This window comes from Parasteatoda tepidariorum, chromosome 3 (genome assembly GCF_043381705.1).
Source record: "Parasteatoda tepidariorum isolate YZ-2023 chromosome 3, CAS_Ptep_4.0, whole genome shotgun sequence".
NCBI classification, from domain to species: domain Eukaryota; kingdom Metazoa; phylum Arthropoda; class Arachnida; order Araneae; family Theridiidae; genus Parasteatoda; species Parasteatoda tepidariorum.
Genome location: NC_092206.1, coordinates 89,653,920 through 89,673,388, shown reverse-complemented (window position 1 = coordinate 89,673,388; position 19,469 = coordinate 89,653,920). Strand labels below are relative to the sequence as shown.

General features: G+C 34.7%; 1 protein-coding gene across 2 annotated transcripts; it reads right to left on the bottom strand.

Annotated features, from left to right (window-relative positions):
* Positions 1-729: 729 nt before the first annotated feature.
* On the bottom strand, positions 730-18,199 carry LOC107440220 (chymotrypsin-like elastase family member 1). Of its 2 annotated transcripts, none has more exons than XM_043050071.2 (6): positions 17,668-17,991; positions 12,310-12,386; positions 8,352-8,458; positions 5,110-5,381; positions 2,753-2,904; positions 730-1,846 (listed from the first exon to the last, which is right to left on the bottom strand). In XM_043050071.2, exons 1-6 carry the CDS (start codon positions 17,759-17,761, stop codon positions 1,673-1,675), a joined length of 876 nt encoding a protein of 291 aa, XP_042906005.1. In that variant the 5' UTR covers positions 17,762-17,991; the 3' UTR covers positions 730-1,672. The 2 variants fall into 2 exon arrangements, with proteins under 2 accessions (XP_042906005.1, XP_071035052.1); XM_071178951.1 differs by having other exon boundaries at positions 1,717-1,846; positions 2,764-2,904; positions 17,668-18,199.
* Positions 18,200-19,469: the final 1,270 nt, after the last annotated feature.

Sequence of the window (19,469 nt, the reverse complement as noted above, 5' to 3'; positions counted from 1 at the left end):
ACAAGCTAGTCCTTAGGGTTATTTCGTAGTGATTATAGCACGTCTTCTTCCAAAGCACTACAGCCTGATGGTTGCCTTAGTCAATTTTCTCCCACTGGATCTCCTTGATGCAAGGGCCATCCAACATGCTACTGTGATGTCATAAAAAAATTTCAGCATTATCTATCTGATATACTGCCGCAAGGTTTTATTTTATTTTATAACCGTCGTTGGGCAGTTTTTTTGAGTTGAACAGAACCCAATTTTTGGGTTTACGTCTGCTAATGTTTAACTCCATAACCTTGTAACCTAATCCAGAAGACAATAGAACTCTTGGATCAAGTAATGGGAGAAATTTGCGTTCGTGGTGGACTTTTTTGATGGAACTAACTCGCATTTGCGTTATATGGGGAGGAAAACCACGAATACCTTCCACGGTCAACCTCACGGCAAGGGGACTCTAACCAATGATCCGTCTACCACTAAGAATATTTTACGTCAGCACTGTGGTTTGTGCAAGTCGGGTGCGGAATTCGTATCGACGCTGAAATTCAAACCCGGTTCACATATTGGAAGGCGAAAGCTCTATCCCCTGAACCACCAGGGATCACTGTAATACGATTGAAATACAGACAAACATCGTGAGTGTTTCACGAAAAGTTTCGAGAAAAGTGGTTTGACTACTATTTTCCTTCTACTGCTAATGCTATGATCGCTGAAAGAGAATTTCAAAAAACTGATAAAGCAAAATTTATCTTTGAGAAGAAGTTTTATTATAAATAAAAAACTTATCATACAAAAATAACAAGTGTAAAAAAAATCTAAATTTTGAATTTTTGTCGTTTACATTGAGTTTTTATTGCATGGTAGTACAGGTTCTTTCCTTTCACTCTTCTGGAATGATTTTTTCTGAAAACTGTTTGTAAGAAAAATAGGGTAGAATATTCATGGTTGAACAAAGTGGATATTTTCTATCACTAGCTACCACCTTAAGTTTTTTTATTAAAAGAAAATCCCGCCATTGTGAAGATGATTCTTAAACTGTATAAAAAACGATTATATATTTTATTTAATATGGTGGACACGAATGCATAGATTATGTAAACTTATTGCTAGGAATGAAATAATAAAGTTGCAATCTCTTTGTGGTCATTGAGGTAAACGCATGAACAATGGGTATGGTTCAGCCAATGGGATCAACGGACCACCTTTACTTCCCGACAAGATAGTGTCGATTTAATCCCTTGACATACGAAGACGTTTGGGAGACGTCGTTTGTTTCCCATGTCAAAACAAGAATTGATGTGTCTCAGACGTCTTCAAGACATTCCGTTGCGAGTTGTTGTTGTATAGTGCAATCAAAGTACATTCTATATCAAGAAATTAATAATTCCACAGAGTTTAGAGTTTGTGTTTAATGATATGTCAAGGGGTTAAAGTTTGATGAGTTTCTAGTCGCCATTGAGGATCGAATCTCTGTCATTCACACTTTTAAATTTGTCATAGTTATCTTTTTGAAAAGAGAACAGATTTTTTTAGTGAAGATAGAAGCTTCTCCCCCCCACCCCCACGGTCTTAGAAAATGGTAATTTGATGCCACCTCTTCATTTCAAAGCAAAACTTTTACTAAAAAATGGGTCGTTTGTTGGTGATAAAATCGAATCGAATGTATGCGATATGAGTGTTGAATTATTTATTTTCCGGCGGGTGGTCTGTTTATTATTTCTCCAACCCAATCAGCAAAGTAGCTAACTCTCGTATAGATGTCTGGAAAACCTTCTTTGGCACAACCTGATCCGAATGACGTAATACCAGCCACGTAGTACTGACCATTCAATAAACACTGCAGAGGTCCACCAGAATCACCCTAAAAACAAGAAAACATTACAAGAATAGTGGATTCTATAAATAAAATCATTTTTATGCATTTCACCACACATTACGCTCTGTTACGTTAACAAAGCTCTGGTATAGTAGCTTTGTTACGTTAACATAGCTAATATGCCAGAAGCTCAGAAACAAAACATATGCCTTAAATGAACAGCCCAGTGGTTAGAGAATCCAGTCCTGGGGGGTCTCCGCTAAGACCCACCAAGCACATGCGATATACGTAAAATCTGCGGAATCCTGTGGTCCGTAGCTAAGCAGTATCTGGAGAAAATATCCTTCCTTTTCAGATCTAGGTCTAAATTGGGCTGTCCTAGGTCTAAATCTCTGTCCCCCAAAATTAGGCCACTGACTATAATGTTAACTACATTTTAAAGATTAAAGAAAAAAATGTTTCAAAAGCAATATTTTAACACAGAGTTGTTTCCTTATAACGTCTGTAGCTCTTTTACTTCCTTTTCAAAAAACAACACATTCTGCTTGATTTGACTTGATAGGAGATTCGCAGGAGTACCTGCCGGCGGTAGCGGCCACCCGACTCCTTCAACTGTGTTGGGCTAATTGGCAACTGGGACTGTTGGCATAGATACTACACATTCAGCACTTTTACAATTCAGTATTATTGCTGAACTTCCTAACATGTCCTGGTAGTTAAAGTATATTGTCTTACGCAAAAATAGATGGAAATGTAATTTCTTGACCACACTTTTGTTTCAATAGAACGCTTAAGACTATGTTCTAACTTTTTTTTAAAAAAACGTGATGATATCTGGAAGTACATAGAACGGTACAAAGAATTTTGAAAGTTCGTAGCCGTTGCAAGAAGAAAAAAACTTTATTCTCCAATTGAAGTGTAATAAAAAGATAGTGATTTATTTTTAAGTACCTGACATGTACCTTTTCCCCCTTCGAGTTGTCCAGCGCAGAGGTGCCAACCCTTGATAGGAATCTTGTAACTAGGATAATACGCTTCATGGCAGATGTAGTTGTCCAGTATTTCAATCTCCACTTCTTTCAGGACATTAGAGCCTCGTTTGTCTGAAAATTACAACCTTTCTCATTTCCTTCAAAATTATGAAAGTTGATTTAAAAAAAAGCTTATATGTATATATTAGGGGGCCTTTACTTTTCAACGTTTAATTCTCGCCTCTTATGTAAGATTTTACGTTCATCGGACAGCTACAAGACGACTCTCATCGACCATGAAATTATAAAACTGAGCAGTTTTCGCCCATAAAGTCAGTTTTCCGACGCATTTTTTCTTTTTTATCTCTTTTTTCTAGCAGCTTTTCATTGTTTGCGATTTTTTTCCGTACTTCTGTGGATGGTTGACCGTGTAAAACTAAGCACAGATGGCGCTAGGGGTTAAAATTGGTCGTAAGACTATTCCGGCTTACTGTTACTGCTTTCGATTGATTATTTCGCCTAAGCTTGAAAAAGTGTGCCATCCAATAGTATTATACTTGTAGTGTTTCAAATACGACGCGTTCTTTCAATTTATTTTTCAACGAAACAAACAACAAATGAATTCGGAAGACTCCGCAAGCTTGCTATGATGTTATTCAAAAAATAACAAGCGGCGCTATTTTACACAAATATACCCACGTAAGAGATAGCAATGAAGACATGACAAACCTTATGCTTTATTTATGCTGTGATATGGTTTTCGTTAAATTTGTTTTAGCTTTACTATCTGTTGGAATTTAAAAACTGTTGTGAATGGTAAAATTACGCGTAAATTTAAAAACGCGTAAAATTAATTTAACTTCCCTGAATATTAAGCCTGTTCACGCATCGCCTCGTAAGCATACCATAAGCGGAGGGATACACCGGAAGTTTTCCAAATTTCTTCCGGCATTAGGAAACTTGTTATTGTTTACATTCAGTCAACCATCCATTAAACGGAGGCCTCTGTGCCGTCACCTTTTTGGAAATCTTCTCAATAATAAAAGACAAAAACAAGACCACTTGGAATGGCCCCGCAAAGCACTCATGGTATCAGTGTTCTCGACCTGGAGGCTCCCTGATGGCCCATGCTTTTTATAGACAGGAACAAACTATTAATTCTTGGCTGCTTTCGAAGTGGTCACCTTAAATCAATGAAATTTTCGGAAGGATCCAAGAACTTTGAAATTTGTACCAACTGTTCTTCAGACCAGGCTTCGCCTCACCACATCCTAGCATGCCTGGGGCTCACCAAACAGGATTTAGCAGATGATCCATTGACGGTGTTGGATTTTTTGAGGGTGTATAACGTGTTGGACCTGGTCTAGCACCTAGCACTGCTGGCCAATGGGGGCGTGCAACAACAACAACATGAAGAGGTAGCTGAGGACATTGCTCTGAAGAACATAAATAAAGACGAAGCATACTAGCAGTATGGAAAGGGTCGATATTATCAGTGAGGTATCGCCCACTTCGAATGCTTTATCGTTGATTTTGTGTTTTTAAGCTGAAGGTGGAAAGTATGTTTATGTTTGGTAGTTATTGAAGGAATCAATCGGTCTCAGATGAATATCTTTTTGGCAAAATTTTTATATTGAAAGATTTGATTAAAATCTGTTGCAGAGAAAAGAAATCGGTGTTTAATTCGAAGATGATCTTTTTCAAGAAATTGCACGACTGCTAACTTTTTACGCCTTTGGGGAAAATTTCTTCTGGTGGTAAGTTTATGTTTCAATGTATGATTCGTTGTTGTAAATTTAATTTAAAGTTATTTTCTTCACTACCCAGTGTAAATAATTAAAAATACTCATATTAAATGCCAATTTGTATCATTACTTCTGGACATCTATTTCAATTTTTTACAATGATAAAGATTTCATTAAAATCACCTTCTACAGAAATGAGCACCAAAGACTTTTTTTTAATGAAAATATGTACTGTCTAATTGAAGGCAATCTTATTGCCAAAGAACTCGTGTAAACGTTCGAAATGGAATTACGTGAAATAATTAAAAACAATGATCTGATTGTCGTGGCGGCATCCATTTAACATTCATCAGCAGCCTCACATATTAAACAGTTTAACGAGGACCAAAACCGCACACCCTCGGTTCCTCAGACTAATCCAAGTGGTCACCCACCCACACACTGACCGCAGCCAGTGATGCTTGACTTCGGTGATCTGCTGGGAACTGTGTCTTAACGATCAGTCCACTGCGGGATTTTTAATTTATTAAAAACACATTTTTATGTTTTCAGGAATCAATTGAAATAAAGAAAGAAGCAAAGAAAATCTCACCAAAATCTACTTTCCCCCAGCCTGTTGCTACGCACCTCATTCCCAAGTATCCGGCATCCTCGTCCGGCAAACAGACGGCCCGGATGTAGTCATTGAATTCCAATTCTTTTTCAAGCTTCAATAGGGCAATGTCCTTGTCGTATGCATGATACCACGGATGAAAGTGTACCTCTGACACCTTCACTGTCCTTTCGGGTCCCTCGGTCAGTTTCAGATTGTGATCGCCGACTCGAACTTTCCAGAATACTGGCTGAGGTAAGGTGAACAGAGGGCTGCAATAATTTTTTTTTTATTACAGACTTTTTCCTATGAATTGATTTGTTAATTTAAGTAATTTAGAGTTCAGAGGACAATTCATAACTAGCAGATATTGAGGCGCAAATTTACGTTAGCTTCCATACTCTCCTGCACGAAAGTTATTGCGCATGCTCCCGTGAAATAATATCAAACTTACGAAAGTGAAGATTTTACAAAAATTCGTAAGTTAAAAACGCTAAAGTAGTGGAATATGATTTTAACTTTGACCACAAAATCAAAAGAAACATTAACAATGGATGGTGGCATATGACTCAAGATGCTTTGCTCTACATAAAACTGTGGATCTGTGAGCAGAAAAATTTGGTAGATTGTGATGAATTCAGCGCTAAAGAATGCAGCTTATTATTATTAATAATATTTAGAAAAATATTACTGAACATCTATTGATTATTTAACTTCTTTTAACTAAATTGTATAGTAAAAATTCATATAATTTTGAAATAGCGAAAATATATCTAGTTTCTTGTGGAACTAGTGCAATTAGACAACCGTGACAAAAAAGGAGCATTTGAATAGAAAGGATAACATTACTGATTAGGTGGTTTAATCGTATGAGCTGGAATCAGCATAGGTGGTCGTACTGATCTGCATTTCTTTCGCAATTTGACTGCTCAAAGGATCCTAAGCCCCCCATGTCGTATTTCTTTCTTTTATTGCAGGATAATGTCAGACTTCATGCAACTTGTCTTTTACATAATATATATATATAGCCATCATTCAACAGCCGACCCAGTTTTTGGGCTTACGACCCAGGGCCGGATTAAGCATACGCGAGGCCTTAGGTCATTCAAATTTTTGGGGTGCTTAGATTAAATTTTTTTCTGGTATATATTTTTTTTTATTCAAATATAAAAGTATTTATGTATCTTTTCATTTAAGAAAGCATATTTGAAATAAATCTATATTTAAAAATAGAACTAAAAAATAATCATACATTTTGAAAAATCATTGTTTTTCATAATTTTTTAAAATTTTTTTTCAAAAAAATCCATTTTAAGGGGCCCCCTAGTCATTGGGGGCCCCAGGCCATGGCCAAGTCTGGCCTAATGGGCAATCCAGCTCTGCCGTTGCCTTGTAATTTTTGAACCAATCCAGAAGACAAGGAAACTCCTGCATCAGTATCCACTGAGGTATGATTCGTTATGGGAACATGGAGGACTTTGTGACTCGACAGATTTAGCATGTATCAGTCACTATTTGCTTGACGGGAAGTCTAGACGGAAGGCCGGAGGGGATTGAACTCACGAGCTCTTGGATATGCGCCCAGTGCCCTACCAACCAGGCTATCCCGGCCCATGCAACTCGTCTTGTGGTGAACTTTCATGAAGTTGAAACATTACAGTGTATAGAGTGGCCAGCATACTCTCCTGATCTTAATCTAACCTGCTTGAGACGCAATCAGAAGCTGCAAGACCAGGGCCTCTTGTTACTGTCCAAGACTTGGAGATTGCGCTTCGTCAAAGAGTGAAACAGTATGTCCCAAAATCTCTCCTCGCTAACTTCTTCACATCCATGCAAAATAAGTGTGTGGCAAACTAAGCAGTTCGTTAGAGAGATCCACACACCAAACATCATGTATCATTTTCGCGCAATCAGTTCTTTTTATATCATTTACACATTATCAAATTGTTGCCTTGAAACATCATTTCATTTTCGTTATGCCAATCCAAATAATTAAAGTTCCCATGAATTTTTTTTTTTGTCTTTTTTAAATGTATTGCATTTTATTAAACCTGTACTCTCCAATTTATGTCCATGCATGGCTATCACACAAAAGGTTTCATAACTTTTTTGCTTGCTCTCCTTATTTATTTTAGCAGTGTGTATTACTTTATAGTAAGATTTCAACCTAAAGTAAATTGGAAAAAAGTACAAAGTCGGTTCAATTATAAAATCAGCAATCAATGTGAGATCCTTTGCTTTTGATTACATTTATCAATCTCGCATTCATGGACCCGGATAGAGCTGGTATCAATATTGTTCCAAGACATCTTAATTGCACCCATCAAATCCAACATACTCTTGAATTGTCGACCAGATCTGTCTTTTCCTAATATGCCCCAAAGGTTTTCAATTGGATTCAGATATTTGCTAAGAGATGGCCCCTCAAGGGATTCAACCTCATTTGCCTTCATCCAGATAATGAAGTATGGACTGACATTTGGAAGGTCCGGATGTTATAAGGGGAGAGTAACACGCAATAAACTATCTCCCAATTTATTCTAATACATAATTAAATTCATTTCAGTTTATATAAATATAATTGGAGTTGTTAATGCCTGCTGCAAAAAGTGCATAACGAACCCACCACAAAACTGACGTTTGTAAAATAAGTATGATTCAGTTTGTAAGTCGTACCAAAAATATCGACATCGATCTGATTCATCCAAATTAAATTTCTTTCCTTCAGAAAAGACCACATCACTCCGTATTTATTTTAAGATGTTTCTTTGCAAATGCTAAACGAGCACCTTTGCATAGTTTAGTAGGCAGAGGTTTTACTTTAATATTTATTAATGGTTATAAATATAACTGTTGTAACGTACATTTATTATTTGCTTATGTACTTTATTGTAATCGTGGTATATTCTTGTTTTGTGTACCTGGTAACTTCGATGCATAATTAGTTTGTTTATGTTCTACGTAGCTTCCTGTCTGTCTTTGCGTTAAAAAAAATGAAATCTTTGTGTAAGAATTTTAGAATGTGTTACTTAAGAGAATTGGTACTTGACGGGCTTGGCTTACTCGAAATGGAATGGAAAGAGCAGTTGCTAACGTAAATAAATGCCACGTTTCAACAACCAATCAGGATAGAAATATTCACACTACGTCACTTGCAGGTATCCCATTGAGGCCAAGGTTAAATTGTTGTTAGGGAAAATGAACAACTCAATTTAATGAAGAATAATTACAGGATGATTTACTTGAGAATGCAGTGAGCAGCTGTCATGACCCACTGCTTGTGAATGATCACCGCTCCACACCAGTGACCCACCTTTCCGTACTGAGGATGAGTTAGCATCAAAGAGGCCTGCGTGATAAAATGTTAGTCACACATTAGTTAAAACAGTCTGTGCAAAGCAAAACATATTTTGAAGAATATATAATATTTCTGATTTATACTCCTGCGACCATGTACTGTTAGAATTTTCATTCTAAATTATGGTAAAATTACCGGTAGCAGTCTGTCCGTCCAATTAACCGTAAAATCTATGGAAAAGAACATTTTTTACCTTTACGGTTTTGAAACCGTTTACAACTATTGTGGTAGAAAAACCATGAGCACCGAAGCATAGGTTTTTTTTAAACCATTTACAACTAGGATGGTTTCAGAATCGTAAAAATGAAATTTACTGGAGCATGTTGTTGTTGTTGTTAGTTTACGTCGCACTAGAGCTTCACTAAGGGCTATTGGCGACGGTCTGGGAAGNGTAAAATTTATGGAAAAGAACATTTTTTACTTTTACGGTTTTGAAACCGTTTACAACTATTGTGGTAGAAAAACCATGAGCACCGAAGCATAGGTTTTTTGAAGCCATTTACAACTAGGATGGTTTCAGAATCGTAAAAATGAAATTTACTGGAGCATGGGAGTTATGCTTTTTGGTTGGGGCATTGGGTTAGGCTGCGGCCTATCAAGAGAAAATACTGTGAGGCCAACGCAGGGACTCGCACTTACTTTCGGTTGGTCACGAGATTGACAGATTAACCCTCACGGCTATAAAATGTACACAGCTGCAAGGAACTAAATGGCTTCATTAGGTGGGTGTGATAAAATTCTGGTTGTTTAACCGTATTATGTGAAAACGGAAAATCAACTGTTTTTCTCATAGTTAGCAGTTGGAATATCGTCTTATTTATGATTATTTGACTTTTTTGTTTGAATGTAGTAAAATAAGAATGAAACAAATGGTTATTTAGCTATTTTTTCCGTGAAATTTCTAGCAGTGCTGTGGAAGAAAATAGCATGTTTTGCTTAGAAAATGTTTGATAACAAACCAAATTGAATAAAAGATATAAAATGCGTTTTTGAAAACTTTTATTTAGAATTTGACTTTATTTTATTTTCTTAGATAAAAAAAAAATTTCAAAATCGTTTATATGTTACTGTACATGAATAATGTAGGTCAAGTCAAACATTAAAGTTAATTCACACTCACTTTCCTGTGAGAGTAATATTTGTATTTATCAAAACTCGTTGCAAATTTTTATATTTCACAATTCATTGAGATAGCATGAAAGACTCCGACCAAAGCTTTTAAAGCAGAAAATTGTTAGTTTTGTTGCAAAACTAATGCATGTTATATTCACTCGTAGTTATAAACATTCTATGCATATGGAGTAAAATAGAATATTTTTAGAAACTTTTACGGGTTTTTTTTTTTTTTTGAATAACAGAAATTTAAAAAAAAAATTATTTTAGTTGGTGAGCATTTTTACATGCTAGTGTATGAATCACTGGGGGAAAAAAAAGAACTAGCTCAACGCACCCGGAAAAATCACAAGAATGGAGTCTATAGAATAACACAAAAAAACAAAAGAAAAAAAAACAAACAAACCGAGTTATTAACTTTTAATGAGAAGAATTTTGAAAGAAAAAAATCATGACTGTCTAATGATGTATGAATTAAATGACCCATTATTATTGGACGTGTCATGACATGACCTCACAAATATACATGCATTTTTACATTCTTATTCTAAAGTAAGTAAAAGGGAAATTGTGAGCAAGTAATAAAACTGATAATTAGAACTAGCCGAATGGCGTATATAACTGAACTGGCCCTGCATCAGGGTTTGAATCCCGGGCAAGGAATGGCTGTTTTTTCATTCTCTGTACTATCTGTCCGTGCTGTGGGATCAACGTTGGCCCACCTAATATGGCTCCTGAAAGAGTGGCTAACAGTAGATCTGCCCTTCAGATGCATGTATGACGTCTCCAGGTGGGCATTGGGGGGGGGAAATAATTTGAACTAGAGTTGCTTTAAAAGAGAGAAAGTATAATCAAATGGAACTGATTTTAACCTTAAAATACAGTCTGATGTAAGTAATCTTTTATTTTAATTAATTTTAAGGACTAATAAGTATTTATTCATAATTAACGAGTGAATTTAATTCCAGCTAAGTAATAAAAAAAAATGTTTCAGAGACAAGTGTGTTTCAATATCTTTAAATTTTTTTTAATTTCTTTATTAAAGTCAAATTTTATTTTTAATTTATAAAGTATACCTTGCAAACTAATATTAAATGTCAGCTGAGGAGAAATAATAAGAATTTCAGAAATATTTTAAAAATACAATGAAAGAAATAAAATTTCACGGGTAATTATTTTGTATTATTTTCATTAAAACATTATCTTATAAATTTTCCGTTGTAAAAACATTAATTGAAAATTCAGTGACCGGAAGTATCGCTCTACAAGTAGCGAAACTACTGTAGTCTCCACTTTTTTCCGTGTAGTTTTCAAAGAAGTAGTGTCGTGAGTAGTGTAAAACAGTAGATTGTAGCGATTCCTGGCAACTACTTTTAACGTTAGTCAAATAAAGAAACAAAGTTCAAACGCAATAAAAAAAAATTCGAATCTGATTTGTACAAATTCTTTGCGGGTACGTCAACCTACGCAACGAGAATGCTTCTATGGCCGAGCGTTAATAAGATCTACATCTGATGATCCGAAAAATCGGTGAGAAATCGGTGGAGTTGTTCTTACAAAACTGAATTTTAAATATGTGACTTTTTTTTAAATTTGATTTCACAGGAACTATAAAGTACGTTTTTGTGTCTGATATCGTAACTTAAAATATCGTCTGCATTAATTAGCATAATCACCCCCTCAAACCATTAAGATTCAGTCTTAGAATGTGAAAATCCGATCATTAGATCAAAAGTTATTCAAAGTGGCCCGTTTTTTGCTTTTCGCACTGTACTTTATTTCTTGGAGGATATAAAAAAACATTGATCACTTAAATCACAAATATTTGATAATTTCTTAGCATTTCATAAATCAATGTCGAGAAAGGCATAGAGTTTGAAAGTTTAAAGAACAAATTCGTAAAAAGTGCTTTAGAGTAAAAAACTATTCCATGTTAACATGAACTTCTTAATATCTCCTCCTATTTAGCCAAGCCAATTCTTTATTCAAAATCATTTTGAATAATATAGGCGAAAATTAAGTTCTCCAGTTAAATTTGCCTTCTAAAAGTAAGGAAGTAGTGTCTACATTTCGTAGTCGAAACATTAAGTCCAAAATATTTGTTATATCCGATTTGATATTAATTTATTAGTTAAAATTATTATATTTATTCGATATTTTAATATCTGATGAAAATAGATTAGAAGAAACATCAGTATTCGGAGTTCCGGTTAAATGCATGCTGGGCAGTGGCACTTGACCTTAAAAAACATTGATGTAGGGAATACCGGGCAGTGGCACTTAACTAGAACTAGTATATACTTCGGACATTTACCAAAGTGACAATGTGATTGTCAACATTCACCAGTGTAAGTCAACAACCACCAAATTCGGTCATTCACAATAACACACCCACGCACATGTACAACTTTTTTAGTGACATTTGTTAAATAATTGTATAAGTATTTATATTGTAACTCAGAGATGCCAGCTTGCTTCGGAAAGCTGATAAATATTTTCGAGTGGTTGTCGTTTAATATATTTATAGGGTATTCAAATTATAGTTTTTTTTTTAACCTACTTCAGATGCTTACGTGGTTCGTCATTTTGTTGCAGTTAAGCTTCCTAAAAAGTTGTTGAAAACACTGCAAATTTTAGTTTATAGTTCTCTCCGTTTTTAAAATGTTTTGTCGAATCCGAAACAGTTGGCGCCTTTGTAAAAAAAAAAAAAAACCTGAATGTATACTTACCTGCCAGGGCCATTTATTAGGTTCTGTCTCGTTACCCCCAACAATTCGACTGCTCAAGATAGGACCGATTCCACATTCTAAAATAAATGATTCACCATAAAACATTTAAACGTATAAATTAAATTTTAAAAATAATAACAACTGAACAGTTTCACAAACACGTTACATATGCTGCATAACCCACGTTATAAATGCTGCATAACCCACGTTACAAATGCTGCATAACCCACGTTACAAATGCTGCATAACTCACGTTACATATGCTGCATAACCCAAACGTTAAGTCTGCTTGGTTATAGCTTTTACTTTTTAAGAAACTGAATGAATTAAATACAAACCTTCTCAATGACTTGTCTTTGATTCTTTTTCAGATGTTTAATTTATTTGATTTTTGAAAAGAAATTATTGTTAATTTTTTTATTTCAATTATTTTATCAAATCAAACTTTTATCAAACCTTTATTATTTTATCAAATTTTATTATTTTATCAAACCTTCAAATTATTTTATTATTTTCTTTAACTATTTTTTAACCATTACCTGAAAACCAGTAGCTTTTTTTGTAGTTTGTTTTAAAATTTTGTAACTTTTTTCGTTGATAAATGAAAAGATTTATCTCAAAAACAAAGAAATTAGTTCAGAGGACAGAGAAATTAGTTAAAGGGAGGCCATACCAGAGAGATCCATCTTTTATACGTAGTTCTCACAGATTTTTAGAAAAATTTTGGGAATTAGTAATTTTAATTTTCCGGCTAAGTAAAAGAAATATCATTATAAAAAGAATTATAACAAAATTTAAAGCAAATAGCCATTTTTGATGATTACTTTTCATAAAGAGTCTTCGTAAATGATGTTGCATTTTTTTCATTATTTTTAATCCCTCCTCCACCTTTACCCCAAATCCTGGTCCACTTTGCCATATCACGCTATTTTGCATAAACCTAATGCTAGCAGTTCATAAACAAAAAACTTATACTAGATCATATCTCAAACATTTAATTTTAGCTTTACATTTATTTATGTTGCTTTTTCTACTTTGTTTGGATCCATGCAGTTAGTGAGATATCTCCTTTTAAGATACTTTTTTTCACATAAAACGCACGAAATAAATAGATGAGTGCGACCGCATGGTCGACTGCTTTAATTGAATCACATACAATCTTTTACGTTAGTTAACGCATATCATATTTAACCTGATTAAGCTTAACCAACCGTTATCTATCAGTATACAAATGCTTTAATTTTACATTTATATGCACTACAAACTATATAGTCAACCGTCCTCCATGGTGGTCAGGGAGCTGACCTCATGTAAAAAAGATCACGGGTTCGAATCCCGGTCAGCCTGAACGTTCTTTTTCTCTCTGTAAATATCACTCTTACTGTAGGGGTAATGTTGGTACACCTAATATGGCTCTCCCCGAGAGAGTACATCTGAATCTCTAAATACTATGTGTATATAATACTATATGGGTGGGCACCCGAAAATAAAAATACACACATTTTCCAACTGCTCCAGAATATTTTAATGAAATAGAATGAAAAGAATTTTGCATGCAACTGCGTGTATTTCGATAAATCCTGCTAAAAAAAATACCTTCCAAATGCCAGAGGAAAAAAGACTTAGAATAAGATGGTTAGATAGAGTAGAGAAGTGGTTAAAGGACTTGGGAGTTAACAGATGGAGAAATATAACATCGAATAGATCAAGATGGGGTAAACCAGTAGAGACGGCCTTGGCGGATAACCGGCTGTAGTGCCAAAGTAGACGAAGAAGAAGAAGATGTTTATTTACATGTCACTGATGTTTTTTTAAATATGATGCATCACTTTAGTAGCAGGTTGCAGTTGATCTTATTTTTCTGTCTTCCATTAGATTTTCAAAAGAAACGATTTCATAGAAATTAGCAGGTGGTGGCTTTATCGTAGAATTTTACGTTGAGTGCCGATCTATCGACTCAATTTTCAGGCTTCGGAGTATAATTTCATTTTCAACCGACTCTCTTGCATTTGTAATTGGCTTCTTAATATTTCATTCTAAATTTATTGAATTGAGTTTGAGTTCTACTTGCCCAAACTGGTTAGGATGAGGTGGGTCCTAGTTAGGTACAGTAATCTCTTGAGTTTTAATTTCCAACAATTAAACCAATATTAAGGTTGCCACGGGCGACTAAAAATGTAAAGAGAGGCAACCCGTAAAATTTAATATTTTTAAGCAATTTTTTTTGTAGCATAATTTTTCAGTTTACTATTGAAAGTAAATACAAAGAATGATTTACATGTCGTTGCATGCTATATTGTACCGTTGTAAAAGATTTTACTAAGTGAAAATATTTAACAACCATTAAGTTTGGAAGAATTTCTTAAAAAACAAAGTATAAGAGCATCCATAAAAATAATTAGCTAACATCCTCATTATCATCATCGAAATTGATCGGGTCGCCTGAGACCATTAGCGTCCCTTTTCCCATCCCTCTTAAAATTTTATTTTCAAAAAGACTCTCTTTGATAATTGGAATACATATTTGAGTGAAAATAAAATTATATATCTTGCATTTAAGATAAAGTTGCGTCGCAACAAAAATAAGCCGCCATTGGCCTCCGGTTTATGTCTCTCAAGTTTTCAAAAGTAAAAATTTCATTAAATCCTGCGGTGTCACAATTTAAATCTATGCTGATCTAAAAAATCTATGCTGAGATCATGATGTATGTTCTTATTTCGGATAAACCATCTTGCTTATAATTGACCAACAAATAGATCTTATCTACATATTTTTTTTAAATTATTGATTCGCTATGGTAGTTTAAAAGATTTTTTTTTTTTGAAGCTTTAAATTTTAAGGTTTAGAACGTTAAAACGCTATAATGTTGTTACCACTAGGAAAATTATTTATCAACAGCCGTACAAGCTGGCAGCTTGAACTGATGCTTGTTACGAAGTAACTGTCCTCGAAGTGGAAACCTCACTTTTTCATCTGTGCCCATGAGCAGCTGAAATAAAAAGTCAGTACGAGCGGACAATAAGTTTAAACCTACTTCCATCTGAGGAAACATATTTATAAAAATTAGATGACTCCCACGCCTCCCCTCGGCTTCATGGGTGAAGAGAATGCTGTTTGTCTGAATTATGGTCTAAATCAGTGTTGAATAATGCAGTTGATGATCTTACTTTAATTTTGAATAATGTAAAATATAAGTCACAGCGGTGGTTAAGTTTGAATTACATTATACAATCCAACCTTTAATATATCAGTTTAAATTATTCATATACTGTAGTGGACAATATTTTTTTAAATTCTGATTGTTATGTTAAATATTATTGCATAAGATTTGCTACCACAAGGAAAATTAATTTTTGAAAATACGGAAATTCCATAGTAGTTAATAAGGTACTCATTTTTGCCAACAGTTCTGGTGTTAAAAGACTTTATTTTCATATTTAAAGTGGTAGCGAAACTCATGTTATTCCATTAAGCTTTTTGAGTTATAATGAAAATTATAGAGGAGAAGGTGTAAAAATGGGCACAGGTGTAAATATGGGCACCCCTCCCTAGTAGGTATGGGAGGTACTGAAGACTGGCTGCAAGGACTGTATATGGCGCCAGTTGCTAATATAAGATTGTACAGAGCAGTTGAAACCATTTTTTCAAGTAGTGTGGATGCAGCGTGAGTTATTGTGCAAATTGGTGCTTATTCTGGACTGCAAACTTTTGAGAGGTATGTGAAATCGTTTTCTTTTCACGTACTTATGTTCAGTTAAAAATAATTTGACAGTGATATCCGGAAAGCGGAGATCTTAAGCTATTTTTTGAAGCACACTTTTAGTCACGCACACTTTTAGGTTACTTGTGATAGTGGCCATCCTTCTTAGGTGGGGTTGGTGTAAATATGGGCCCCCATTTAAAGGGTGCCCATAATTACACCAACTTTCTTTAGTGGAGTTTAGCACATCAGGCTCTAGTTATGCCAATTGATAAGGCAGCTGAAATACCTCAATGTTCCCCGGGAACTTCAAGTGCAATTTCTCCGTTCGACATATCTCCTGTTCCCAACATTAAGAAGATAATCACTACTCGTGGTCGCAAAGCAGCAAGGTCCAGCCTCATCACCGGATTACCATACAAGGATCAGTTGACCAAGACGCTTGACAAGTGCTCTCAAGAAGACGTCCTTGAGTTTTTCCGGGGTAAGAGACCGGCCAGAGGGCAGGGTGTGAAGACGAAAGGCCTTCAAAAAAAGAAAATTCGGCCCACGATACGATTCATCATCGGACTCATCAGACTCGATGACCCTCCTCTTATCTACAGCGATGATGATACGAATCTAATAAATGTCAATGGTGGGGATAAACCAGACTCAAGCGATGCAACTTGCAGCTTTTGTGATGGAAAGTTCTCTGAAGACACTCGAGGAGAGGTGTGGGTAAGATGCGTTATGTGCCAAATGAGGGCACTGTGCCGGGGGTGAAAGAGCCAGTTATGTTTGCGATTTCTGTAAATAATTTTTTTTCCTGTAATAAATAAATTCTCTACCATTTTGTATTGTTTTATCCTGTTTTTAAACTATTTTGGTGGCTTTTTTGAAGAGGGCCCATATTTACACCCATTTTTTCTGGTGCTTTTTTAAAAGATTTTTGAAAATCGTCGTTTTTTAAATGAAATAATTGATGTTAATCATTGTTTTGCCCTCTCGCATTTAGGAAACTTGTTATAGCTGTTAATGAAAGATAAAAATCTAGAAATTTTCAAATTGAAAGTAACTTTATCCAAAAAACAAAAGAGGGTGCCCATATTTACACCTTTTCCTCTATATATAGATAGATTGTTTTTCGATAATTGTTTTACTACCACTTGAAAAATCCACTCTCGAAAAAAGTCAAAGTTGACAGGCATGAGGTATGATTAGCTGCCAACTTGTGCGGCCCGTTGATAAATAATCTTTTCAGTGATAGCAGCAGGCGTTTTAGCGCATTAAGTCTTGAAGTTTAAAGTTTCAATAAAATATTTTAAATTATCACTACGAATCAACAATTTAAAAAATATGTAAATAAATTCGATTCATATCTGTCGAATCGGACACCGAGATACTGTGATCTTAGTGTTGGCTAATTATGTACATAAATTTCATTTTTCAGAAAATCCTGTTCTTTTCATACTTAATTGTTGTAATACTACTTCTTAAAAATTGTTTTTCATTGACCGTAAAAGTTGACAGTTATGGGCATGTATTTGGTCTTGCTTCAGTTTCTTACATTAGTTAATGGGATAATATTAAATAAAATTTAAAAAAAATTTGCATTTTTTTTTCTTCAAAAGAAAGCGGTAAAATAATTGAAGTAACATAAAAATATTTTACTTACTGTCGAATTGAGAGTTCCCCGACTGGAGTTTAATCCACAAAAGATAAAGGGAAAATAGAAACGGAGTTGCAGTCATTCTAATTCCAGCCAACATCTTCACTTGAAGAAGAATAAATACTCTAATGGGCTTTCTTCTTTTTTTCCAAAAGTAGTCATCGTTCAAAACCGGATTTTTTTTTACTCATCTTCCATGCATATCGCTAAGTTTTATCAATTTTGGTATTAAAAAAAATTCTTACTCACAGCTGCTGATTTTTGAGACTTCTTGAAAAGAAGTAGAAACAAAACTATTTTGTTTGATTTCAGATAAAAATTCATTTTGATTTAAAATCATTTCGACTTTCACGTCGACAGGAATTTATTCAATAATATTGGTTGATCAACATTATGATTGGATTAGGTGAATGATTTCGTAATTTAAAATATCGTCTGCCCTTATTTCGAGGTCACCCCCTCGAAACATTAAGAATGACTCCTAGCGTGTGAAGATCCGATCTTTAGATCAAAAATTATTCAAAATAGTCCGTTTTTTTTTTTTTTTTGGCACGCTGTACAACAGAAAGTACATTAGCAAGATGTAATACTGTCAAATGTTGAATCCAATCCATTGTAAAGTATGAGGATATATGTATGGAAAATACAGTTTTAGGCAAACAAAATTTTAAATTTAAGAAAACTTATTTTACGCAGTATTGTGAATTAAAAAATAGACTTATCTCTCTTATTTAATTAAATGCAATCTCTCTTGAAACTATTGAAAAATATCTTTTACTATTGTGTTGAACAAAAGCATACATGTTTAAAACAAATATAGAATTTTTATGAAACTTTTATCAGAACATGACTGACTGGCTCTCCGAATTTTTGTTTTCAGATTATAGTAGAAGAAACAAATATTTTCTTGTTTTTCTGTTGAATAAGATTTTTGAACGAATGTTTTATTTTCACCTAGTTGATTTCAATTCTGCAATCGGTTTCTTCCTTCAAGATAAGGTTTTCATGCAATTGGTTACTTGCACTTCAAGACCTCCCATACTTACACATGTGATCTATGACGTCAGGGTCAGGTAATCTTTTTTTTTTTATTTATTTCATTTTATATCCGTCGTGGAACAACCGACCCAATTTTTGGGATTACGACTACTAATGTTCAACTCCGTAGCCTTGTCATTTTGAACCCAATCCAGAAGACAAAGGGAACTCAATACCTCTGGGATCGAGTATTGGGAGAAATTTGCCTTCATGGAGGACTTTTTAATGGAGCTTACCCGCATTTGCGTTACATGGAGAGGAAGACCACGAGAACCTCCCACGGTTAGCCTGACGGCAAGGGTACTCAAACCCATGATCCGCCTACCGCTGAGGATATTTCACGTCAGCACTGTGGTCGGTGCAAGCCGGATGCGGAATTCGTATCGACTGGAAGGTGAACGCTCCATCCCCTGAGCCATCGCGACTCAATACGGATGGGTTTTATTTTATTTTATAACCATCGTTGAACAGCCCAATTTTTGGGTTTACGTCTACTTATGTTCAACTCCGTAGCCTTGTAATTTTGAACCCAATCCAGAAGACAAGGGAACTCCTGGATCATGCATTGAGAGAAATTTGCCTTCGTGGAGGACTTTCTGATGGAACTAACCCGCATTTGCATTACATGGAGAGGAAGACCACGAGAACCTCCCNAGCAGTCAAAATGACTAGATTGTGAATGCGTAAATAAATTTGTTTACAATTAATTTTTAATATTTTTTATATTATTTACAGCTATATGACAAGCTATTAGTAAATATTAACTATAA